The sequence below is a fragment of the Carcharodon carcharias genome, chromosome 8 (genome assembly GCF_017639515.1).
Source record: "Carcharodon carcharias isolate sCarCar2 chromosome 8, sCarCar2.pri, whole genome shotgun sequence".
In the NCBI taxonomy this organism is placed as follows: Eukaryota; Metazoa; Chordata; class Chondrichthyes; order Lamniformes; family Lamnidae; genus Carcharodon; species Carcharodon carcharias.
Window position 1 is genome coordinate 86,301,644 of NC_054474.1, and position 26,303 is coordinate 86,327,946.

The window sequence follows — 26,303 nt, forward strand, 5'->3', positions numbered from 1 at the left end:
CTAGGATCCTCAAGGTTCTGAAGGTGAAAGCAGAGAGTGTTTGTGATGGAGTGGATATAGGGTCAGAGATTAATCTTCAGGTCAAATAGGATGCCTAGGCAGTGAACAGTTTGGTTTAGTTTCTAATGGCCAGGAAGAGGGCTTGAATAAGTGGTCAGGGACTGGATTTTGCAGTGGGGACAGAAGAAAATGGCTTTGATCTTCCCATTACTTAATTGGAAGAAATTTTGCCTCTTCCAGATATGAGCAATCAGAGTTGGGTGAAATAAACATACATGTGGAAACTGTGTTGTGTTTTCAGATGATGTTGCTGAGGGACAGCATGTAGATAACAATCTTACTTTTTGTTAGCTGGGACTGCAACCACTGGATGGTTTTCCCTTTGACCTCCATTGGCTGCAGTGTTTTTAGGGCTCCTTGAGTGCTATTGTTGGTTGAATTCTCTTTTGATGTAACATTCACTTCTTGCACCATATCCATATTTGAAATGATTCCAGAATTTTTGCACCCATTACTCTACCCAGAAGCTCATTCCAACACCCTTTGTGTAAAAATTATCCCTATATTTGCCTATTAGTTTGAGCAAGTGCTTCCTATCCTACTGTTACCATTTATTCTGTTTCTTTTCAGGAATTATCTTTTCGAAATGAAAAATCTCCAATTTCCTTCAGTCAGCCTTACAGCTCTTCTCCAGACTGCCTCCAGAACTTGAATATCTTCCTTATGTCTCATTGACAAGAACTGGGTGCAGTAATCAAAATGGCAGAAATTGGTCCTCATTATAGCCAGGTTACAGGCACAAAATGGGAGTAAAATGACCAATTTTGAGTCACAACATTACAACCCTGAAGGACACCAAAAAAAAACATCAACCTCAAATTGGGTTGATTCATTTTTCAGGCATCCTGAGTGGCTGCCTCAAATAGGGCTTACTGCTTGTATTAGGACACTTTTCAATTCCACCCCATGGTTTTAGCCCTATCTCTGTAATCTCCTTTAGCCCTACTGCACTCCTGTAAGTCTGACCTCTTTTGACCATTCCTGATTGACCATCCATTATTGATGACCATGCCTTCAGTTGCCTCAGCCTTAAATTCTGGAATTCCCTCCCTACAGCTCTCTGTCTCCCTACCTTGCTTTCCTCCTACAATGCTTCTTAAAACCTACATCTTTGACCAAGCTTTTGGTCATCTTTGGTCACATATCTCCTTATGTGACTTGGTGTCACATTTTGTTTCATAACGCTCCTGTGAAGCACATTGGGACATTTCATTACCTTAAAGGTGCAGTATAAGTATGTTGTTTTTCCAAAGATTGGACTGGTCTAAGTGGGTTTACTCTTTCTTTATCATTCAAGTTAATTATTAACTTATTTTAATATCTTTAATTGTGTTAGAGAGAAATGTACAGAGAAATTTTGTGATAACCTAATAAACAGCACACTACCTGAGGAAACTAAAGCCCAAGGTTTTTTTTTCAAGCAAATCTTCCAGGACAGAGCCACTGAAAGCAGTTCCAGTATTTCCAGTGACTGGGACAAATTCTGTTTTTGTTGCATTGGATCCCAGAATTTTAGTAATATTTCTGAGCCACATTTCCCAGTTTTTTGAAATTATTCCTTGAAATCTGCTGAAGTAATCCAGAAAGTTGGTTTAATAAAACATAATAAGGTTAGGACTCTTTAGAGGGAGAGAGATACACACTCTGGATGCTATTTTGAAGGGAAATCTGCTCCCACCAAGTGGTATTTGCAAATTGGGGCAGGGTCCCTATAATATGGGGAGGAGCTGTGAGCTGTCCCTTTAAATTATTGCATCAGTGAGCATACAAAGGCTGTGATTGGCTGCCTGGTAATTACGCCAAATGACGTGGCTGTACCAGAGGAAAGCAAGTCAGCAACGGGAAGTAGTGGTAATACAGAGAGAGGAGTAAGTAGACTGTAATATCAAGGAGAGGAAGGGGTGAGTGCACACAGCAGGGTTACTGCAGCTCAGAGGAGAGGCAGGAGGAAGTTGCTGTAAGGCTTGGCAGGTTTGTTTTTTATGGGGGATTCCTATTGCTATCCATTTGCATTGCTTTATAATGAAAGTTAACAAGTAAGAACGTTTGTCTTTAGGTCTTTGGCACGGAACGGCATTGTACTCAAAGCTGCCCGCGCTTGAGTAATCTGGAGTCTAGTTGGGATGTTAGTAAGGTAGCCATGTGAAATTTTGGCTAATGATTACACTCTCGCTTTCCATGCAGGTCTCCTAGACCGTGGTTAGATCATTTAGGCTTCAACAGGGTACTGTAGTGATCCAGTAGCAATCCAGAGACCTTACTGAACTACTGACCTATTGAAAAGGAATTTAAATCCTGTTTTTGGAAATAATTTGCTGTTCTTGGCTATTCATGTTTTTAAAAGTGACTATGAAACTATTGGAAACTCTCTCTCTCTCTCTCTCTCTCTAGTTCATTAATATCCTTTAAGTTCACTCATCTTTTTGACTCCAATCCCATACCAGCATGATTGACCTTAATTCCCCTCTAAATGGCCGAATGAGTCACTCAGTTTTATATCACTGGGGCAACCATGGACGGGGAACAAATGCTGGCCTTGCCAGCAAGAATGAGGGTTGGGGAGACAGTTTGCAGTCTGAAAATATGACCCCACTGCAATCAGTTGTCTCAATGTAAGTTAATAATGGTTTGAGAACTGGGTTGGTGTCACTCTGTCTTTACATGTTTTTGCAACATTGTACTATTTACATCATAGATTCTGGAAATTCTCACAATGAAGCTTGGTTGCCTGAACCTGACCTTGCTACTGATTTCTGTGCACTGTTTGAATTACTCTTGGAGTGAGAACAGCCAGCAGCAGGTAAGTAAATTCAAGGGGACTAGGTGGGGTCTGTGAGGGTGTAAATTAGATTGGAGTAATGGTAGTGGAACTTTATTTGAGTGAAGTTCTCCATTTGTGTAGAAAAGTGTAAACCCTGCTAAGTTAAAAGACAAGAGTTTAATATACATTATTTATATCTAAAATATTATATATAATTACTAATTTATTCAGGAGTGCTCTACCTGAAGACGGTCCTTGGTTCATTGCCTGCTGATGCTTAATCCTGAGCCATTTATTTTTTTTGTCAATGGTGATTCCAATGCCTTCCACTGTTGAGGGCAGGGTGAGGAGGCAGGTCCTGAGTTATATATAATGTATTATATTTGTAGTGCCTTTGTCTCAAACTGCGTGCTCACTTACAGAAAATTACTTTGGAGTGTGGTGCCTTATGCAGGCAAGCATGGATAAAACCAGGTACCACAAGAGGAATGAATAGTTAATCTGGTGATGTTGGAATGGAGTTGGTTTGACTCGTACCCCTGGGAAAATCACCACCTCTTCAGATAGTGCCATGGAATTTCTTAGTGTCCACTGGAACAGCCAGATGGTTTGAAGTCTTGTAGTAACTGTAGCTTTAAGGAATGTAGTGACTGCTTTAAGACTTATTGCACTGTGTATTATCACGTGACAGTGTGAACGAATCAACCTGAAGCATGGGGAGCCTTAGGGATGGAGTTTGTCTGGTTGTGGATCCTGTTGGAAGCATGTAACTGCTGCTGATGCCCTGTAAATAAAGTTCACTGTTTTTGAGAAACCTGCCTGGAAAATCAAGTCCATAACAATTGGCAACGAGGATGGGATTGGTTCCAGTGCTGTCCCTCGTGCAGTGAATGTGAGAATCTTGATTTAAACAGAGGAAAGGGAAAATATACTCACCAGGTATGCTGCTTTTTGGCAGGATCAACCCCTTCAACTCATCCATAGAGGATTGGAGTTGATATATAGAATGCCTCGGTTTCTTTTTCTAAGCAAACAAGATAACGGAAGAAAAAAGGAAAGCAATTCTACTTAGCATCTGTGGGAGTAAAACTTATAATTTAATCCGTAGTTTGACAGCCCCAAACACCCCCGATTTGAAGACCTTCAGCGAATTGGTAGATCTCATTAAAGGTCATTTTCAACCCAAACCCTCCATAATCATGCAGAGGTTCAGATTTAATTTGAAAGCAACTGCCCCGAGGGAGACCATAGCAACATACATGGTGAAGCTGAAACAGCTAACTGAACATTGTGACTTTGGGGAGACCCTAAACGATATGTTACAGGATTGTTTGGCAGTGTGCACGATGATGCTAATCAATGACTATTAGCTGAAATAAATATCAATTTTAAAAGAGCATTGGAAATAGCACTTGTGAGAGGAAGCACTGAGCCGGATTCGCAGGCCTTACAGGATGTACGAAATGGTACCATTTTCCAGTTGGGGTGGGAACAGACTGCAGGTGTGGCGTGAAAACTAGGGAGTCAGCTGCGAAGCAGGATACAGTCCCTGCTACCTGAAAATTTTAAAAACATACAGACGGCTCAGCAGCAAATCCGAAAATGAATTGTTCCCGATGTGGAAGCAACCATATCCCTGAAACTTGCTGTTTTAAAGAGGCGGAGTGCCATTATTATCATAAGAGGGCACATACTGAAGCAGTGTAAAGCAAGATTAGACAGATGCCCAGACAGCAAACTAAACCGATTGAAGTACATAATGTGGAAGGACCAGAAACCACTAATTCCTAATTTTTTCTCTCTTTAATATGAAGGCAGGGAAAACGAAGCTAATCACTGTTACTCTACAGGTCAATGGAAAACCTTCGAATGTGGAAGTGGATACCGGTGCATCAGCCACTGTAGTGGGGGAGCACACATTCAAATATTTAAACAAAGGAAACAATTGAATATGGAGTAGATTTCAGCCAGATTGAAAATGTAGACTGATGAAGTCATACAAGGTATTACCACTGTACCTGTTTATTACAAACATCAGATGGCACAGCCACCTTTGATTGTAGTGGAAGGTGCAGGACCAAACCTTGTAGGCTGTGATTGGTTGAGGGAACTTAACCTCGATGGGCCAGGGAGATTTCAAAAGAAAGCTGGAAAAGTTAGAGTTGGAAAAGGAATAAGGCAAGGTGCTTCAAAATGAGCCTGGAGAGTCAAAGGATCTTAACAGGATGCAATCATTCTGCAACTGAGGAAATGAAGACTGTCTTAAACAGCTGCATTGAAGAATAGTGGAAGAAACTCAAGACTCTGCTGAATAACGGAATTCAAGATGAAGCAAGTGAGCTTCGCAAAAGGAAAAAGGAACCTGTTGAAAGACCTTCACGCACTACAAAGATCCCTCGGGTCAAAGTTTGTACCTCTGGAAAATGAAGAGAAGCGGAATGAATTTAATGTTGCTTTGAACAAACTGAAGAACCAGTTGGTAGAGCAGATACAACCATGATTGGAGTTCCAAGAGGAAGACAGAAGAGCTAAAGAATCAGCTGAATGAAACAAGAGGCATTAAAAAAAGTCATGGAACTTTGCAAAATGCAAGTGGGTGATGAAGCCATAGGTAGCCCAATCCCTGAACTGAACCAAGTTGAGATTTTGTCTGAGGGAAATCTGGTTGACTGAAGTCAAAATGAAGGATGAGACTAAATTCTAATAGACAGAAGAAAATGGCTCAGAGAAGACAATGAATGACCCCCCCCTCCACCCCACCCTTTTCTCCCCTCCCCCACACCACTACAGGTTCAACACCTTCAGAATTACTTATGAAGTGCCATCTTCTTATGAGATTAAGCCTGGTACTTCCCAATTTGGGGAAGTTAGAAAACAGTCAAGGGAATCAGTGACTCATGATTTACATAGTCAAGAGCAAGAATTTACCATTGGTGCAATGGTATTTGGTGGATTGTTGGTCAACTGGTGATCGTTTCTGTGAGCGGACTGTTGTCATACTACATAGAAGTGGAAGGCTGGATCACCCAAATACACGTGGATCATTTGAAAAGAAGAGAGAGACTGCCAAACCCCCCACCCCCAAACAAACTGATGTTCCACCTGTAACCATTGTAGAATCTGTGGTTCCCATTGTGATTGATCAACCAAGGATAAACATACCAGATGTTTCTGTCAGATTGGATAACAGTGAGCTGCCTGTGCCTAAGGAGATACCTGATGTTGCTGCGGTTCTAGAAAATAAAGATTCACTAAGAGATTCTAAAGTTGTGGAGCAATGATGTTCCACCCGAATCAGGAAACCACCTGAGACTGAGCTTATAATTCCATAACCTGTTTATATATTTGTAATGTCATGAATGTAGTTCTTGTAAATACAAACTGTAAAAAAAAACTAAAGTAGGAGGAATGTAGTGACTGTAGCACTAAGACTTATTGTACTGTGCAGTATCATGTGACTGAATAAATTCCCATGCTTTGGCCTGAACTTTGGGGGTGGAGTTTGTCTAGTTATGGTTCTTGATAGAAGCATGTAACTGCTGCTGACACCCTGTAAATAAAATTCACTTATGAAAAACCTATCTGTAAAATCAAATCTAAACACTTGTCAAAAGGCCAATATCTTCCAGCCTGTCAGTTTAGATTGTAGGTTCAAATCCTGGTGTGTAGATTGAACCTGCAAACTTCTGGTTAGGGGTGAGAGAGTTATTGTTATCTCTAGAGCTGGTGCTAATTCTTGTGCAAACCAAATCCCAGAGGGAAACTTGGCTTACAGCCATGCCCTTTTATAAATTCTGAAAAACAGATGACAATATACCAATCTCAGCAGTAACACTTTTGAGATTTTAAATTATAAGTTTTATTAACAAGAATAAAAGAGAACTTAAGCACACAAGATTAGTTACAAAATTAAGTTAGTCTTAAAAAAAAAATCCCTCAAAGACACTACTTGGTCAGACCCCAAGTAAATACCTCCAGGCAACATTCCCTTTATAGATATTTAACTATAAAATCCAGTAATATTACACAAGGTGACCTGCTGCTTCAATAAAGGGATACCACATGATCTCTACCTTCTTCCACTCTGCAGTGGAATCCACTTCAGAATAAAACTGCTTGTTGCAGCCAAGACTTTCCTGGTTTGACTGGATATTTGATTCAAACTGCATCCTCCCTCAGCTCAAGAGCTCCAGCTATCTCCATCTACCTCCCAATCTTTCCAAATAAATCTTTTATGTCTCTATCTTATTTTATTAAGATGAAAGCAAACACAATACCCCTGCTACTACTAACCTATGGAACACCTGAAAGATGCAAATGTTTCTTAGTAACTCTGACTCCCCTTTGATATTCAAACAAACTCCCAACTTATCTAAAAATGCAAATGTTAGATCTAACCTATTTACTTGTACTTCAAACTTAACATGAAAAGGATAGAAGTGTTTTTAAACACTGCTCTCCTCCTCTTTCCCCGCCCCCCACCGCCAAACAACCTGACTCCTATCAATCTCTTTAAATAACCTTCATTCTCTCAATTATCAATTAATTGCAAATATGAAAAAAGGGGAAAGCATCTACTTCTCAGCACATCTTGAACTGCTTAACATTCATAAAAAGTGTTTGAGATGTAGTCACTGTTTGTGGCAAAAATGGCCAGTGTCTTTGGTGAGTTGGTGGAGAGTTTCTGTTAAATGGTGTCCATTGTCAAGTGGGTGATTTATCCTTTTAAATTTTGTTGCTGTAACTTTGCACTAGCACCTCTTGGTTATGAGGTACACTGCCAACTTTGTAAGCTACCCTTTCTCTCTAATTTGAGACTCTGGGCAGGATTTTCCTTATGGGCTTAGGACTCTGCCATCAGATTTAAATAGGGGTCAGAAACCAACATTGTGTGGGGAGCACTTATCTGAGAATTTCCCCGAATTGGTTGACTTAGTGGTCAGAGGGTGGGCTCATTGTCCAAATAAGGACAGGTGGGCTCTCTAAGCTGCAGGGCTAATAAGAGGCTTTCCCGTGTTGAAGGAGCAGGATGGCTTTTCAGGTAAATGAGAGCAAGGGAGCAAAAATTGAAAGACTTCAGGCCTCTAAGCTTGCTTGGAGCACTGACCGTCAGTCTACTGCTGAAAGCTGCCTGGAGGCAGCTGCCCTGTTCCCCAACACCTCTTGACAATAGGCATTATTGTTGTTTGTTATTGTTGGTTTTTTTTTGTTTATTTTATTATTAAAGGTTTTTTAACTGGCTCAATTGGTCCAGGGGCAGGATGGAGCTGGGGAACTGGAATGCCAGCTATTCGTGCAAGTTTCTGTGCTTGCCTCAATGCCTGCCCCCCCAAATTGGGGTCTAAGATTGTCAGCCCTCTTGAGAGGTTTTGAGCACATTCTGTCTGTCTCTCTAGAAAGTGTCTGCTCTTACTGTGCTGGAACAGACTGAAGAAAACATTGAAAAGAAGAAGGAGGAAGTAACGGTGGAAGATGATCTGGACCCTGAGGACATTGAGGTCTTTTACCCAACTAATGAATGGCAAATAATTAAACAAGGTAAATTCTCTACCTCCCTCTGCCTCTCTCTCTCTCTCTCTCTCTTTCTCTCTCTTCTTTCCCACCTCCCCCCCACCCCCCCAACCCCAACTTCCTTGGTAACATTTGATTACTTTGGGCAGCTTGTTATTGTTGTTCAAGTCAGTTGGCTAATTAGCTGGTTGCCTTTTTAATGATTCTATTCACTTTATTTAAACATGGAGTTTGCAGAGAAAACGGGACTTCGGTTGCTTAGTTTAATGAAATCAATAGGGCTGATGCTGGGTTGCCTGAGATCTCTAACAGGCAACTGCAATATTGCCCCTCGAACTGAGGAAACACTACGAATGTAATCAAATGAAACTGCTATTATAGGTGCCTTGCTGGGAAAGAAGATATACCTTGTTGGGTTTGCCTAACAAAACTCCTGAGGTAGAAATGGGAATCTTTCGGTATAATTTCAAAGTATACATGGTAATTTATCTAATCAGTGGGATTTTCCTGTGTGATCTGTGTATATTGGAAACACAAGACAAGCTGCCCATAAATTTTCCTCATGCACTAGCAGTGGTCTCTTTACATTTCAGTTTGTTACATTATTACATCGCTTGGAATTTCCAAGGGATTTTCTCTCCCCTTATGATCCACTGACTTTGTGATCTACCATGTTCTGTTGTCTACTTTTCTGATTAGCAGAGGTATCCTACACTGGAAGGAACTGAAAGAACAAAGTGGATTTTTTTTTTAAACTTGCAAAAGGGAAGTGGATATCCACTTGAACAGGAAAAATTTGAATGTCTGGAAAAAGAGCAGGGGAGTGGGACTAATTGGATGGTTCTTTTGAAGCGTTAGCATAGTAACAATTGGCTGAATGGCCTTCTGTGCTGTATGATTCTAATTCTCAGCTGTACAACTGCATTATCATTCTGGAGTACAGAAACCCATGTAAGTGTAGAGATAAGTATACGTTTGTGATTCCTGCCCACTCGTTCTCTTCTTGCCCCACTCCACCCAACTCATTCATTCAGTCAGGTTTCTTCCATTCTTTCTGTCCAGGCCAAGCAATTCCTGCAGGGCTACATGTTCGGCTAAACTTGGAGACTGGAAAAAATGAGGCAAAACTCCCAGATGATGGGGATGGGAAGAGTGGACTGAAGTACTGGAAGCAAGGGAGCAGGTACTATGGGAATATTGCACTTATACAAAAGGTCTTGCTCCACAGAGAATTTAAGCATTTGTAACTTTTGCGATCTGTCTCGCAGGATATTACGTCCAAAGCCCCGATTTTACTCTGGGTGCAGATGGAGAAAGGGGAAACCTCACTTCCCCTAACCCAGGAGTGAGTTGAGCATGAAGTTCAGGTCACTTCAACTTTTGAGCCTCATTTGAGTTTGGCAGAACTCTCTCCTGGTCAACCCCAGTGATTTCAAACAGAGAGCTTGGAATCGTGCATGCCATTTTTAAAATTTCTTAAGCATGATGGAACATTTGGACTCCTGGTCATTCATCTAGTTTTGTCCTTTTCAGACATGGAATGGTGAATACGGACTCTGAATCCTTCACAGCTGAGGAGTTGAAAAGGGCCTTAAAGTTAATGAAACAAGAAGGCAACACAGAGACTGAAGAGGTAAGGAAGAATTTAGGAAGGAATCAACCAGAGCATTCCATCAAAGAGATTTTGCTGTTTATAAATCTTAGTGTAAAGAATTCACTTTAATAGTATAATTGGCCCACTCTCCATTTTGTTGTGTTGTCCGGCTCAGGTGGAGGACAAGGCGCAAAAACTTATTTCTTCCACTGTGCTGCTACCACCGCCATCCCGTGCCTCCCTCTGCACCTCTCTTCTCCTTCCCCACACCCCCACCAATAAATCAGCAGTTTAAAGACATAATCCAATAATGTGGGGAGTTATAAGCTAGTGATCCCCTTAATCTTTTTATAATTTCGATTGCATGGTAATTCAGCAGAATTTTCAAAGCTGGATCTCTGGTTTCCTTTTAAGTGTGGAAATTTAATAGGGGAAAGTAGAGTTTTAAAATTACTAGCATGCAAATATAAATTAAACTGACTTGAGGCTTGGTTTTGGCAGCTGGTTTAAATGGAGGTGGTTTATCTGCAATAAAAAATGATTTGCTTCTTGAGTTAAATTTCAGTGCTGAATTGAAGTGACTACGACAGAACCCATTTTCCTTCCACATAAAGTTGAATTGAATTTTAAATATCAAACCATTGAGAATTTCCAGTCTTGCATATGAATTAAGAGAAGTAAGCCACTCTGCCCCTTGAGCCTGCTATGATAAGATCATAGCTGATCTGACTGTAACCTCCACCAATTCCTGCCTACTCCTGATGACCTTTCACCCCCCCCCCCCCCCTTGTTAATCAAGAATCTATCTAGCTCTGCCCTAAAAACATTTAAAGGCTCTGCTTCCAACACCTTTACAGGAAGAGTGTTCCAAAGATTCTCAACCTTCAGAAAAAAATTCTCCTCCTCTCTATCTTAAGTGAGTGATCTCTGTTTGTGAACAGTGATCGTTAGATCTAGATTCTCCCACAAAAGAAAACATCCTCTCCACATCCACCCTGTCAAGACCCTTCAGGATCATAAAAGTTTCAATTACGTTGTCTTTTACTCTTCTAAATCCCAATGGATGCAAGCCTAACCTATGCAACCTTTCCTCATAAGGTGAGTCGCCCATTTCTGGTATTAGTCTAGTAAACCTTCTCTGAACCGCTTCTAATATATTTATATCTTTAAGGAGACCAGTACTGTCCACAATACCCCAGGTGTGGTCTCACTGATGCCCTGTATAACTGAAGCATAACCTCCCTACTTTTGTAATCAATTCTCCCTCACAATAAACAATAACATTCTATTAGCTTTCCTAATTACCTGCTGTACCTCCATACCGACCTTTTGAGATTCATGCACGAGGACACCCAAATCCCTCTGAATCTCAGAGCTCTGCAATCTTTCACCATTTAGATAATCTTTTTTATTCTTCCTGCCAAAATGAACAATTTCACATTTGCCCACATTTATACCCCATTTGCCAGATCTTTGCCCACTCACTTTTAACCTATCTATGTCACTTTGTAGCCGTCTTACGTCGTCTTCACAATTGACTCTCCTACCTATCTTTGTGTCGCCAGCAAATTTAGCAACCATTCCTTCGGTTCCTTCATCCAAATATTTGTATAAATTGTAAAAAGTTGAGGCCCCAGCACTGATCCCTGTGGCACACCACTTGTTACATCCTGCCAACCAGAAAAGGACCCATTTATGCCAACTCTGCTTCCTGTTCGCTAGCCAATCTTCTATCCATGTCAATATGTTACCCCCTACACCATGAGCTTTTATCTTCTGCAATAATCTTTAATGTGGTAGTTTGTCAAATGCTTTCTAAAAATCTAAGTACAGCACATCCACTGGTTCCACTTTATCCACAGCACATGTGACTTCTTCAAAGAACTCCAATAAATTGGATAAACATGATTTCCCTTTTACTAAACCATGTTGACTCTGCCTGATTGCCTTGAATTTTTCTAAGTGCCCTGCTATAACATCTTCAATAGCTTCTAACATAGGCTAACTGGTTTATAGTTTCCTGCTTTCTGTCTACCTCCTGTTTTAAATAAAGGAGTTATATTTGCTATTTTCCAATCTAATGGAACATTCCCCCGAATCTAGGGAATTTTGGAAAATTTAAAACTAGTGCATCAGCTATCTCACTAGCCACTTCTTTCAAGACCTTTATGGTGAAGTCCATCCGACCTGTGGATTTGTCAGTCCCCAGCCCCAACAATTTGCTGAACACCACTTCCCTGGTGATTTGTAATTTTCCCCAAGTTCCTCCCTCCCTTCCATTTCCTGATTTACAGCTTTTTCTGGAATGTTACTTGTGTCCTCCTATAGTGAAGACCAAAGCAAAATACCTGTTTAATTCATCTGCCACCTCCCTACTTTCCATTATCAATTCCCTAGATGCACTTTCTATAGAACCAAAGCTCACTTTAACTCTCCTCTTTAAATATCTATAGAAGCTGTTACTATCCATCTTTATATTACTAGCTAGCTTTCTCTCATACTTGAATTTTTCCCTCCTTATTAACCTTTGTCATTCTTTGTTCTTTATATTTCTAATCTTTTGACCTGCCACCCGTCTTTGCGTAATTAATGCTTTTTCTTTCAGTTTGATGTTGTCTTTAACTTTTTTTTAAGTTAACCGTGGATGGTGGGCCCTCCCCTTGAAACTTTTTTTCTCATTGGAATGTATCTATTCTGTGTATTCTGAAATAGCCCTTTAAATGTCAGCCACTGAACTTCTATTGACCCATACCTTAACCTTATTTGCCAGTTCACTTTAGCTAGTTCTGCTTTCATGCCCTCATAATTGCCCTTATTTAAGTTTAAAATTCTAATCTTGGATGTACTCGTTTCTCGCTCAAAATGAATGTAAAATTCAATCGTACTTTGATCACTACTACCTAGCGGTGCCTTCACTAGGAGGTTATCAATAAATCCTATCTCATTACTCAATGTCAGCTCTAGTTTGGCCTGCTCTCTGGCTCCAAAATGTGCTGTTCTAAGAAACTAACGCAAAAACACTATGAACTCCTCATCTATGCTACCTTTGCCCATCTAACTTTAAGTCTATATATAAATTAAAATGCCCCATGTTTAGCTGTACCTTTTCTGGCAAGCTCCTATTATCTCTTCTTTTATACTCTGTTCTACTGTGTAGTTACAATGAGGGGGCCTATACACCATTCCCACAAGTGACTTCTTGCCTTTATCATTCCTCATCGCAACCTAAACTGCTTTGACATCCTAGTTTCCTGAACTTGGGTCATCCCTTTCATGTGCCAATGCCATCATTAATTTTAACAGAGCTACCCACCCACCTTTTTCCTAACTTCCTGTCCTTCCTAAATGTCACATAACCTTCAATATTCAGGTCCCAATCCATGTCTCTGTGTAATGGCTATCAGATGTACTTGTACGTATTTATTTGCGCTATCGGTTCATCATCTGTTTTGTTTTGAATGTAACGTGCATTTAGATACAGAGCCTTTAGCTTTATCCTTTTATTATTTTTGTAGCATCTAGCTTTATCTGCTGATTTACTCTTAGATTGGTGTACTCTGTCCATTCCTGTCACAGTCTATCATTTCCCATATTAATACCTGTCTCTCTTGCCTTGTCTCTACTCTTTTTGGTTTACCATATCTTCCCAAATTTGATCCCTTGCTCCCCACTCTTCAGTTTAAAACCCCTTTCACTTCCCTAGTTAGGCGACTCGCAAGGACACCAGCCCTAGCACGGTTCAGGTGTAGACTGTCCCAACAGATCCCACTTTCCTCAATACTGGTGCCAGTGCCCCACAAACCTGAACCCACTTCTCCCACACAAGTCTTTGAGCCACATTTTCATTTCTCTAATCTTATTTGTCCTATGCCAATTTGCACGTGGCTCAGGTAATAATCCAGAAATTACTACATTTTGAGATTCTACTTAATTTGGTGCCTAGAGCCTCCTTCATTATCCTGCCTATGTCTTTGGTACCTATGTGGACCATGATCACTGGATCTTCCCCCTTCCACTGCAACTTCCTCTTCCTCTCCAGCCCCGAACACTGGTACCGGGTAGGCAACAAAGCTGTGGGGACTTCTGCTCTTGGCCACAGAGAACGGTGTCAATCCCCCTTGCTATACTGCCCCTTATTGCCACTAAATTCCTACTTTTACTCCCACTACTTGGATGGCTTCCTGTACCATGGGGCCATGGTCACTTTGCTCATCCACCCTGCGGTCCCCACTCTCATCCAAACAAGCTGAGAGAACCTCAAACTTGTTGTACAATTGCAGAGGCTCATAGTCCTGCACTCCTGTCTTCTGGGTCCCCTCGCCTGCCTCACTCGCAGTCACACCCTCCTGTCCCTGGCCACTGACCAAGTCGGAAGATCCTATTCCAAGTAGTGTGACTGCCTCCTGGTATAAAACATCCAGCTAACTTTCCCATTTCCTGATGTGTCGCAGAGTCTGCAGCTCAGCCTCCAGCTCAATGACTCTGAGCTGAAGTTCCTCAGGCCGTAAACAATTACTGCACATGTTTGTCCTGGATCACAGTGTTATCCAGGAGCCCCCACATGCTGCAGCCTCGATACATCACTTGTCCTGCCATCCTTAATGTGTTTTAAATAATTATATTAATCACTTATTTATGTTGCTTTCTTGTATATTTTATTAACTTTACCAACAAATTGTGTACTATTTTAAACCTAAGGGATAGAATAGAACTTGACCACTTACCAAATACTCACCAAACTCTAGCTCCTTTCCCTGTAGTACAGCAAGAACCAATTTCTATGGGGTGAGAAAGATAGAAAGGGGAAATTAAAAACTCCTCCTCCCAAATAACCCCTCTTACCAAACTCCAAGTCTTCATTCAGTCAGCTGCACTCTGTTTGCCAAGGCTGCACTAAAGAACCCTGAATTTATAGTAAACTGAGGTGGGGCTACAGTAACCAGTTTCAATCAGTTAGTTCATTAACTACTCAGCTCTTACAGCTGAGAGTGAGTTTACCCTGTCTAAACTGCAAGAAAGACAGAACTTAGTCCGCCTACCCAGTACTTTCCAGTTACTGCTAACTACAGACTAGATTAGATTTTAAGAGCAAAATTTAAGAACAAAATTAACATTTAAGTCTCCCTGCTCACGAAACTCCATGGGCAGGATTTTCCTGTTGGCGATTTGGAGGCAGGGTCCGCTCGCCGACTGGAAAATGACACAGGATGACGTCGAGAGGAACCCCCTATGTCATCCCGGTCTGTTTAAATATTGAGGAATGCGGGCGGACAGCGAAACCAGCCAATTAAGGCCATTGACAGGCTAATTAAAATCATTAAAGACCCTGCCCGTCCAAGCTTAAGGCTGGCAGGCAGGCCAGGAGCCCCAGCGGACTCCTGATAATACATGAAACCTCGTCTGCCGGCGGATGAGGTTTCATAAACTTTATTAAACTTTATTAAACTTTTTAAAAATGGACATGTCCTTTTTATTAACATGCCCCATCTCGTGTGACATTATCACATGAGGGGGAGATGTTAATTGTTATATTTTTATATTTTAAATGTTTTTGACACTGCCGAAAATCTCCCTAAGACAGCACTTAGTCTCAGGGAGCAGTGCGCTCTTTCACGCACATGCGCAAAAGAGCACACTTTGACAGATGGGGGATCCCTCCACCCCCGCACAGGAAGCGCATAGCACTTCCTGTGGGGCAGGCCGCTGGGTGGGCCTTAATTGGCCAGCCCACTCAAAATGGCGGGCCCCGTTTCACCAGCGGAGTTCAGCTGCCTGCCCGCCGCCGAGCCAGTGGGGCCCGCTCGCCCATCGAGGTAAAAATTCTGGCCCATGTCTTCACTCGGTTAATCAGCTGCGCTCTGTTTTACTTTCCACATCTGTAAAGTCTTTGATTTAGTTCAATATTTTTTGTCTTTGCTTTGAATAAGACCGACCATTATTTTTGCTAGGTAAGGTTATTAAGAGCAGTGGAACAAATGTAGGTAAATGGCACTGAGTTACAGATCAGCCACGATCTATTCTGCCGATCAGTTAGGCTTGAGGGGCTGAATGGCCTGCTGCACTTGGTGTATCATTTACAGAATCTGTAGCATAAGGGCTGGTTGTAAGTATTTATTATTTCCATTTAGTACAAAGGATTATTTTATACCAATTTTTTTTTAACCTTTGTGCGGACCACCTATACAAAAATAGGCAGAAATCTATCCAAGCATTTGTCAGTTTTCTACTGCTGTTGAACCAGAAACATGTTTGATTTACCCTCCCTCCCTGCCCCCTCACCAATCCCCAACTACAGGGCTGAATTTTCTCAGTTGTTGAAAACCCCTGCTGCTGGGATTGAAAGTGGAATCTAACCTAGTGCCAGCAGGTGGGGTGGGCAGCATTTTTAATTGGCCAGCAAAGTAGAAGCTGCCACCAGCACTGCCATCCAATAGCAGGGGACAGTGGCCTGCCACCCAAGCTGCCAGTATAATTGGAGAGCTGGTAGCTCCGTAATGCGAGTATTAGATGTGGCCACTGCTGAAGCTGCAGTGTGAATGACAGGGTGCCTCAATGCTGAGGCGCCATTGGAAACGAGGTAGGATCAGTTGAGTAATGATTGTGGTGCAGAGCTATGGGAAGAAGGGCATGTTCCAGTGGGCACCTTAACTGGGGTAGTGGCCTTTGGTGCTGGGGGAGAGGAGCCCTCTGTGGACGATGGAGCGACCATAAAGGAAACTCCCTGCCTCCACCCCAGCCCAGGAGCCTGCTGGCAGGGCACCAGGGCTTACCTGTGGATCTTCTCATGCGGTGGTGGGTCCTCCCCCAATGAGGACAAAATGCCTACAGGTGTGGGAAGTAACCTTTAATTGGGCACTTAAGTGGCTGAATTGGCCTCCTGGTGGGCAGCTGCACCACTGCACTATGTCATGTGTGTATGCATAGTAAATATTGAATATATTTGAACTCTCATAGCATCTTTAACATCTTGGAGTGTTTTAATGTAATCAGGCAAAAGTTTACAGCAAACGAAAGGAGCCCTTAACAGGTGACCAAAAGCTTAAACAAGTGGGTTTGAAGGAGCATCTTAAAGGAGGTGGAGGGAGCAATTCCAGAGGTTAGAATGCAGAAAAACTAACCTTTGTCTCTTTTGTTTACTTCACATCTAGGGCCATCAGGAGCAAGTGCGGAAGACATTCCGCCCTATCAAAGAGCTGATGGAAAATTTTAAAGCAATGAATGTGGTCATGGAGACGGATATGGAAGTAATCGATAAACTTGTCAGCAAATTCAACAGCACGAGTGTGACACTGGAGGACAAGGTTGCAGCTCTACATGACCTGGAATACTATGTCCACCAGGTACTGGTAGAGGAGCTTTCAGTGTGCTACATGAGTGTTAGGGTTTGGGAGCGAGACTTAACTTTTCTATTATGGTTACTCTTAGGTGGACAATGCCCAGCATCTGACGTCCACTGGGGGACTGCAGCTTGTGATCAATGCATTAAATGCCACCGAGCCCCACATTCAGGAGCACGCTGCCTTTGTGCTGGGATCTGCACTCTCTGGGTAACAACTGCTTGATGAACTCTTGGTAGGACTCAATGTGTGTGGAATGAAACTGCAACAAATTTGGTATGGGGGGGAGAAAGAAATAAATTTGACTTGTCAAGTACTAGAGGCAGATTTCACAGCTTAACAATACAAATCAAAATACTGTGAATGTTGGAAATCTGAAACAGAAAATACTGGAAATACTCAGCAGGTCTGGCAGCATCTTTGGAGAGAAAAATGGAGTTAACATTTCAGGTTGGTGACCTTTCATCATCTGAAATGTTGATAAACTCAATGTTTATTTTCTCTACAGATGCTGCCAGACCTGCTGAGTATTTCCAACTTAACAATATCGGTCAAGAATTTGTTGGACTGCACGTTCTGCAGTGTGACCTGATTTGAAGGGGGTGGAGGAAATTTTACCCTCTGCTCCAATATATTTTTAGCTGAAAATCAGTGGGGCCTCTGGGACCATACTGAAAGATAGGATCAACAGTCTACTTCCTGTACCAAAAGACTCAAAGAGCTGAATGTTACGTGCCCCCAGAAGGTGTGTTTCCTGTGAGCGGTGGAGGAGGAAATGAGGTGGGTGTCCATCCTATCATTTTCCCACCCATCCCCAAGCTCACCCTATAAATAGTGGGTGGGGGGGGGGTGTTACTCATTTCAATGCCTTCCTGCCTGCCATATTTAATGAACAATTAAGGGTCCATTAGGCCTGTCAACAAGCACTGTCCCTCTCTCTAACATTCCTAAATGCTCCTGGCCCAAGACCTTGGACTTAACTTCACTAGGGATCTAAAGCCTTGGGGTCCTCTCTTCACCAGCAGTCCCGCAGCTGCCACTGATGCCTTCCTGGCACTGTCAGGACCGATGGAGCTGCTGGCCAATCCAGCTGACTGGAAGTGCTTGATGGCTGGTAATTATGCCAAAATCCAGCCTGATGTTAGTTCAGTATTGGATGACTGCACTGCTGTCTTTAGGATGGAATGTTAAACTGAGGCCTTGCCTGCCCTTTCAGGCAGATGTAAAATATCCTATGGCATTATTTGACTAAGAGCAGAAGAATTCTCCCCAGTGTCCTGGGTTTTATTTATCCCTTAACTAACATCACCAAAACAGATGATTTGGTCATTATTCTTATTGCTGTATAAAAAATTGGCTGTCATGTTTCCCTACGTTGCAGCAGTAACTACACTTCAAATGTACTTCATTGGCTGCAAATCTTTTTGAGACATGCTGAGGTTATGAAGGCTGTGTATGTGTACGTTTTGTGTATTATATAGAAGTTCTGTCCTCCCTCTATTGATTGTTTGACCCTAGATTTCTCACTGGATTTGTTTTGAGGCATTTGGCAGCAGTGCATTTCTCAGGCTATTAATTCTATGTGACTTGTTTGCCAAGAATTTTGATGTAATTGATATAAATTAATTTATGATCACTGATTACAATCTTGAAAAGTAGACCATGCAAATATCTCAACCTTCTTGGGTATTGCTGAGTTTGAAAATCCACCCCTTGTTAAACTATCTTTTTTTATTCTACCCATTAGCAACCCGAAAGTTCAGATTGAGGCGATAGAAGCTGGGGCTTTGCAGAAATTATTGATATTGTTGGCGACTGACCAGCCAGTGGCAATAAAGAAAAAGGTATGGGCAAAGAAATATTCTCCCATGTGGGCCAGAAGGTAAAGGCAAGGGCAGATCTCTAGGAGGAAATCAGAGCCAAGTTTGTGACATGTCGTAGAGAAGGGTTTCTGTATCTTGTACATGTTCTGGTCAGGCAACAGCTTGAATATTGCTTTTGTCACGACTCACTGGGGATAGTGCGTTGTAATATCAAGCCCCATTGTTCCCCAAGCCGCGATAAATGAAAGTTTGATCAATCCACCTAACAGCTTAATTTAGGTTAACAGAATACAAGCACCAGGTTTGTAAACTTAGTTTGTTCAATAAAATTATTTACTGTTGTTAACCAATGGCAAAAGGGAAATATGAACTGCTAATTTCTAAAATCTATAACCTAAATTCTACCCCTTCTTAAATACCTATACGCACAAATAGAAGACACACAAAACCATGGATTTTAATAGAGATATGAAGAAAAAAAGCCAGCTAGCTATTATTGTGGAATTACTGGAATCTTACACACATATGAGAGAAGGAGAGGTTTTAGGTCGTTTCCCTCTCAGGCTAGGAGCTATTCCTCTGCACTGTTCTCATGCAAAACCTGGTCAAGAGCCAATTAAAACATTGTTGCCAGGCAGCTCCCTAGTCTAGGACTCCTTTCTGGCACTATGTCTGTCTTTCATGGCATACTTTTCCAGGACTGCAACATTGTGTGTATATATCTCATCCTGTTCCTGTGGACATGTCTTTCAAAATGTAGCCATTGTACTTTTAATTCACAGTCCAACAGAAAATAATATATGTTCTTTACAACTGTCCAACAGCCAACAGAAATAAAAAGACATGTTCCCTACACTTTGTGGTCTTATAAGCAGCAGAGCTCCTCTGGTAGTACCCAGTACCACAGATGCCAGCCTTCAGCCAATTCAATTCACTTGACGTGATATCAAGAAACGGCTAAAGGCTCTGGATACTACAAGGCTATGCACCCTGACAGCATTCCAGCATTGGTACTGAAGACTTGTGCTTCAGAACCTGCCGTGTTCCTAACCAAGCTGTTCCAGTACAGCTACAACACGGGCATCTGCACAGCACTGTGGAAAATTGCCCAAATATGCCCTGTACACAATCAGCAGGACAAATCTGACCCAGCCATTCACCACCATATCAGTCTACTCTTGGTTGTCAGTCAAGTGATGGAAGGGGTCATCAACAGTGTTTGCAAACTGCAGTTGCTTAGCAATAACCTGCTTACTGATACTCAGTTTGGGTTCCATTCATCTGACCTCATTACGGTCTTGGTTCAAACATGGACAAAAGAGCTGAACTCATGAGGTGAGAGTGACTGCCCTTGACATCAAGGCAGTGTTTGACTGAGTGTGGCATCAAGGAGCCCTAGCAAAACTGGAGTCAATGGGAATCAGGTGGAAACATCTGATGCTTGGAGTCATACCTAGTACAACAAGATGGTTGTGGTTGTTGGAGGTCAGTCATCTCAGTTCCAGGTCATCTTCAACCATCTTCAGCTGCATCATCAATGACCTTTCTTCCATCATAAGGTCAGGGATGTTTGCTGATGATTGCACAATGTTTAGCACCATTTGTGACTCTTCAGATACTGAAGCAGTCCATGTCCAAATGCAACAAGACCTAGACAATATCCAGGCTTAGGCTGACAAGTGGCAAGGAACATTCACGCCACAAGACAATTTAACTATCACCCCTTGACATTCAAAGGCATTACCATCACTGAATCAACATCCTGGGGGTTACCATTGACCAGAAACTGAACTAGACTAGCCATATAAATACTGTGGCTGCAGGAGCAGGTCAGAGACTAGGAATCCTGTGGCAAGTAACTTGCCTGACTCCCCAAAGCCTGTCCACCATCTACAAGGCACAAGTCAGGAGTATGATGGAATACTGTCCACTTGCCTGGATGAGTGCAGCTCCAACTGCACTCAAAAGCTTGACATTATCTAGGACAAAGCAGCCCTGCTTGATTAGCACCCCATCCATAAACATTACTCCCTCCACCACTGACTAACAGTGGCAGCAGTGTATGCCATCTACAAGATGCACTATAGAAACTCACCAAGGCTCCTTAGGCAGCATCTTCCAAACCCACAACTGCTACCATCTAGAAGGATGAGGGCAACAGATACATGGCTATACCACCATCTGGAAGTTCCCCTCCAAGCCACTCGCCATCATGACTTGGAAATATACTGTCTTTCCTTCACTGTTCCTGAGTAAAAATCTTGGAACTCCCGCTCTCAATATTGTGGGTGTACATACACCACATGGACTGCAGCGGTTCAAGAAGGCAGCTCACCGCCACCTTCTCAAGGGCAATTAGAGATTGCTAATATATGCTGGCCCAGCTAGCGATGCCCACAAATGAATTAGGTTTTAAAAAGCAGCATGAAGGATCATGAGGCTGATGCCCAATTTTGGGAACTGGGTTATCAACTTGGTTGGAAAAACATGTATTCTTGAATCTTGATAGGGTCTGAATGATAGTATAGGAAGTAAAAGAAGGCCATTTAGCCCCTTGTGCCTGTCAGTTAGCTCATGACTGATCTGTACATTAACTCCATTTAGCTGTCTTTGTTCCATATCCCTTGGTACCCAAACCTTTTTTTAAAAAAAATCGATCGAGCTGCATAACATTTTGGGGGAAGGAGGATTCTAGATTCACACTCTGTGTGAAACCATGTTTCCTGATTGGCCTGGCTAAAATGTTAAGGATTTCTGGATTTCAGAACCAGAGGAAGTAGTTTTTCTTTGCTTGCCTGATTTGAATCTTTTTTATAATTTTAAGCACCTCCATAAGAGAACCTCTCAGTCTTTTAAACTTGGAATACAAGCTAAGTTTATGCAACTTTCTCTTGCTGTAACTTTTTAAGTCTAAGTATAATTCATGAATGTGCACTGTACTCTAGACCAAAAAAGTCTTTCTGTAGTCCGGTGCCCAAAACTGATGGCATTTCTCCAGGACCGCTCTGGACATTTCTCTGCAGAACTGAAGCATAACTTTCTCTCCTTTTGTACGCCGATCCTCTTTGAAGTTAAAGCTGATATTCCGTTAGTCTTTGATTACATTTTCTGCACCTGCCACTAGCTTTTAATGATCTGTGTAAATGGACTCCTGAATCATTTTTCTGCTCTATAGTTGTTGGTCTCTCGTCAATAAGAGAATTTGCAGATTTGTCTTTGAATCAACATGGATGGCCTCACACTTCCTGACCATTGAACTCCCATCAATGGCAGCAGTTTTACCCACTCACTAAATTGTATCCTGTCATCCACTGTAAGATCCCTTTACAGTGGAAAACAAATGTTTGATCTAAACACTATTTCAAATTGAGACAGTTCTGCAGGACAATGTTGCAAACTTGTAGAAAGGCAAGTTTGTGACTGTTAGGAAACCTTCCATCATCTTGAGTGGTCTTCCTGCTAAGATAGAGCTAGAACCCAAGCAGTTGGAGGTTGCAATGGGAAAAGTAGGATGAGGGGAGGGAGAGAAATTGTAGAGGTTTATAAAATGGTGTGTTAATAGACCAAATGCCTCCCTCATTTGTGCTCTTTTTCTTTCAGGCTCTCTTTGCAGTTTCATCAATGTTGCGCCACTTTCCATTTGCCCAGCAGCAGTTCCTGAAACTTGGAGGCCTGCAAGTACTAGGGCAGCTCTTTCAGGCAAAGGGAATGGAGTCCCTGCGTATTCGAGTCATGACGTTGCTCTATGACATGGTCATGGAGAAGGTGAAGAAACAACTGGCATTTATACCATGCTGACTTCCTTTCCAGCATACTATCCTTACTGTGACTATCAGAAAAACAACCTTTTACCTTTATTGTTTCAGCTCACGTGTTCTATAATATGGTTCAAAAAATCATTTTTCTATTTAGCCATTTTAAGTTGAATAGCTGATTTCTGGCTGTGAATTTACTTTTTGTTAGTATTCTTAATCTTGTTCATTAAGCTTGTTGCCAAAAAGACTCTACTGAATCAGTGATTTTCAACAGTCTGGGATCCAAGTATTGTCCTGTGGCCTAGCTGCACAAAATGTGTCTCAAATTTTCTTTGCCTCAAGAAATCCTATTTAGCATCTCAGTGATTTCCCACACTTGAGATGAGATGCTCTTCATCTGATCTCAGCAGAGGTCAGCTTCCAGCAAGTGAGGGCTAGTTTAAATCGGCAGCCTGTCTAGCCAATACCTGGACATGTGATGAGTCAGAGGTTAAACTACTAACATCTGAGCAGGTAGCAAACAGAAAAAGAAAGACACGAACAAAAATAGCTGGAAAAACTCAGCAGGTCTGACAGCGTCTGCGGAGAGGAATACAGTTAACGTTTCGAGTCTGTATGACTCTTCATCAAGAGTCATAAGGATTCAAAACGTTAACCGTATTCCTCTCTGCAGATGCTGTCCGACCTGAGTTTTTCCAGCTATTTTTGTTTTTGTTTCCAATTTCCAGCATCTGCAGTATTTTGCTTTTTATCTTAAAGACACAGTTTGGGTTCATTATGGAAGGTTGATAAGGGAAGCATAAATTCTCTGTTTCAAGTAGAACTGTTCAGAGTTGGAGCAAAGGCTGACAATGAAAAGCTTCATTCGTGGATTTACTTAATATTGCACACATTTAATATCGTGGGAAGGGTTAACGGGATATTAGTTAAAATTCAGGAATTACTACTCTGGTGGGTCGCTGTCTGCAAAATGAAACAAGTTCATGACATTTTAATGGCATGGTCTCGCCAGTGTTTTACCAGTCCTATGTTTGTAGTGTTGTGCATGTGGAGGCACATGTGAGTTTAGGATAACCAGTTGACATCACATGGATATCCCATTTGTTGCACCCACAGGTCATGATATCATACGACCAGCTATTGAAGCTCCTGATTATGTCGGGCAGAGGACTTGCTTACATTAGGCACCAGCAACACAACCTGGGACAGTATTGAGTGTAGAATTGAAATGTATAACACTTTTCTATTGACTCCCTTACTGTGGCAGCCATGGAAATATCTCAGCATAATTTCCCTTCCCTCCCTTTGTGTCAGGACCTTGACCTGCATAGAATTTTCTTTCAAAAGGAAATGCTTTTTATACAAACATTTCACTGCAGGTGGGTTCATCATTTTTATTATTTCTTTTAAATTACAAAAATCTGTTAAATACGCACCAAACAAATTAGTCAAGTTCACTGTTTTGGGTTGTGCTCAGAAGTTGAGTGCAGATGTGGGACAACATCCAAGGCAGTGGTCCTGATGGGAAAACAGCCAGTTGAGGGCAGCTGTTTATAGTTGTCTTCCAGATTCCAACTCTAGTCTCACATTGTTAAATGGGTAGCTGAAATTTCGTACTGTAATATAAGGTAGGCAGTATACTCCGGTTTGGAAAATAAATCAATGGCTGAGTGAATGTTTCGTATAGTTTGATTATTCTTTTGCAGAAACTTATCCAAGAGGCACAAGACAATACTGTTCAACACCAGGAGAAATGCCGTCAATATGATGTGGTTAACTTGCTGCCTCCAATGCTGGAACAAGACTGGTGCATGCTGGTTCCAAAGCTCTTGACGTCTACTGAACATGACACAAGAGAAAAAGTCTTGAGGACTATGAACCTTATGATTTCATCCTGCAGGAATGAGTACCGGGCTATGCAGGGCCTGATTTCCTTACTGAACACGCTCCGATCGGAATATGAGGAACTGGCTGCTGAAGAGCAGAGAGAGGGAGAGCAAGATGGTTACTTCCAGGGACTCTTGAACTCTGTCAATGACATCATTAAGAAACTGGGATGATTGGTGTCGCCACAATATCTGGAGCTAGTTTCAACTTGAACTTTTTTTCAAAAAAAACTTAAAGATTTTGTGACAATACAATGTTGTGAAAGGTTTTACTCTCCAGAGTAAATTGAAGCCAAAGTGAACTTTACATGTTCCCTTCTTTTTGGAATGTGTTGTGATGCCTTATGTAAAATCTTAAAATGACATGGTTGGGTTAGTAAAGCCCTTTGTTATCCAAGTTGCCCTCTTTACCATTGGCTTTAAGGGAAGTTGGTGCACTTGGTGCATATTTCTACTGAAATGTAGAGTAAATTCAGTATTGAACCACCTGGCTTGGCCTTGCAGATTTCTGAAGCTTTTCTTCCCTTTCTATGTTTTGCTTTAGATCCTCAAAATGCACTAAGATGACTTTTTATGGAGTCAACAAATGTAATCAGTGCCAAAATGCTAGTCGTGGGTCTCAGCAGATCCCTGCAGGGGACTTGCTGTGGATCTCGCTCACTGTCACTGTTCAGTAAATGTTGCTCCTGAGTTGGAACAGAGGAGTTCAGAGGGAGCAAATAAATGCTAACCAGTGACAACTTTAAAATAATACTTGCTCATGATTTACACTAATAACTATAAATATCTAATTGTTACCTGGAAAATAGTGATTTGGGAATGTTTTACCGAAGAGTTTGTTAATACTTCTGCATTGTTGATATATGGAAAAATTTTATTTACATATATTTTCAGCTTCCACAAGCATTTATTTTTAAAAATGCCTGTATACTGAAATTCCATAGCTTCCTTAGTGCAGGAAATGTTTAGGGTACAACAACTTAAGTTTTCTGTATCCAAAATAAACTGTAAACATGTTTGCTCAATTGTTCTGCTTGTGGTCAATTAATATCGTTGCTGCTGAAGCTAGGATTTGAACAGAAGAGCTTCTGCTTAGTGTTGACTAAAAGGTAAAAATCAGTTCTTTTTTTAAGAAAAATAATATTTTCTGGCAATTATGGTGGGGTGGGTGGCAAACTTTCAGGAGCTTTTTGTTCCTGTGCAGAAATAACTTCATTCTCTCCCACAATAACACTTCTCTTGTCTAGGAAGAAATCAGGCAAGGAGACAAGTCAGTTTGATTCATTTAATGTTCCGTGTTTTGTGTCATCCTTTGGTAGGCTTCAAAAAACATTTTTCCTCTTTTGCCTCACTCCCAACTTGAAGAACACGGAATTTGAGTTTTTGAAAAGCAACATTTTTATGTTGGGTTTATATTTTATAAATAACTGGATGCTATTTGAAAATTGGCCCAGTAATCCATTTGGTTCAAAACTGGAGGGTAATAATCCAACTGCAGGCTTATATCCATCTCAATTTTGCAGAAGCACAGTGCAGGGCTGCCTTGTCCAGTTTAGGTCTCTAAAAACACTCTAGA

General features: G+C 41.6%; 1 protein-coding gene across 4 annotated transcripts; it reads left to right on the forward strand.

The window, feature by feature from the left end:
* Positions 1–1,859: 1,859 nt before the first annotated feature.
* sil1 (SIL1 nucleotide exchange factor) lies at positions 1,860–25,752 on the forward strand. Of its 4 annotated transcripts, none has more exons than XM_041194218.1 (10): positions 1,860–1,928; positions 2,756–2,860; positions 8,218–8,359; positions 9,395–9,515; positions 9,866–9,965; positions 17,075–17,266; positions 17,352–17,473; positions 19,011–19,107; positions 22,687–22,851; positions 24,548–25,752. In XM_041194218.1, exons 2-10 carry the CDS (start codon positions 2,774–2,776, stop codon positions 24,899–24,901), a joined length of 1,380 nt encoding a protein of 459 aa, XP_041050152.1. In that variant the 5' UTR covers positions 1,860–1,928; positions 2,756–2,773; the 3' UTR covers positions 24,902–25,752. The 4 variants fall into 4 exon arrangements, with proteins under 4 accessions (XP_041050152.1, XP_041050154.1, XP_041050151.1 ...); XM_041194220.1 differs by having other exon boundaries at positions 1,872–1,961; XM_041194217.1 differs by having other exon boundaries at positions 1,875–2,031.
* The last annotated feature ends 551 nt before the right edge of the window (positions 25,753–26,303 follow it).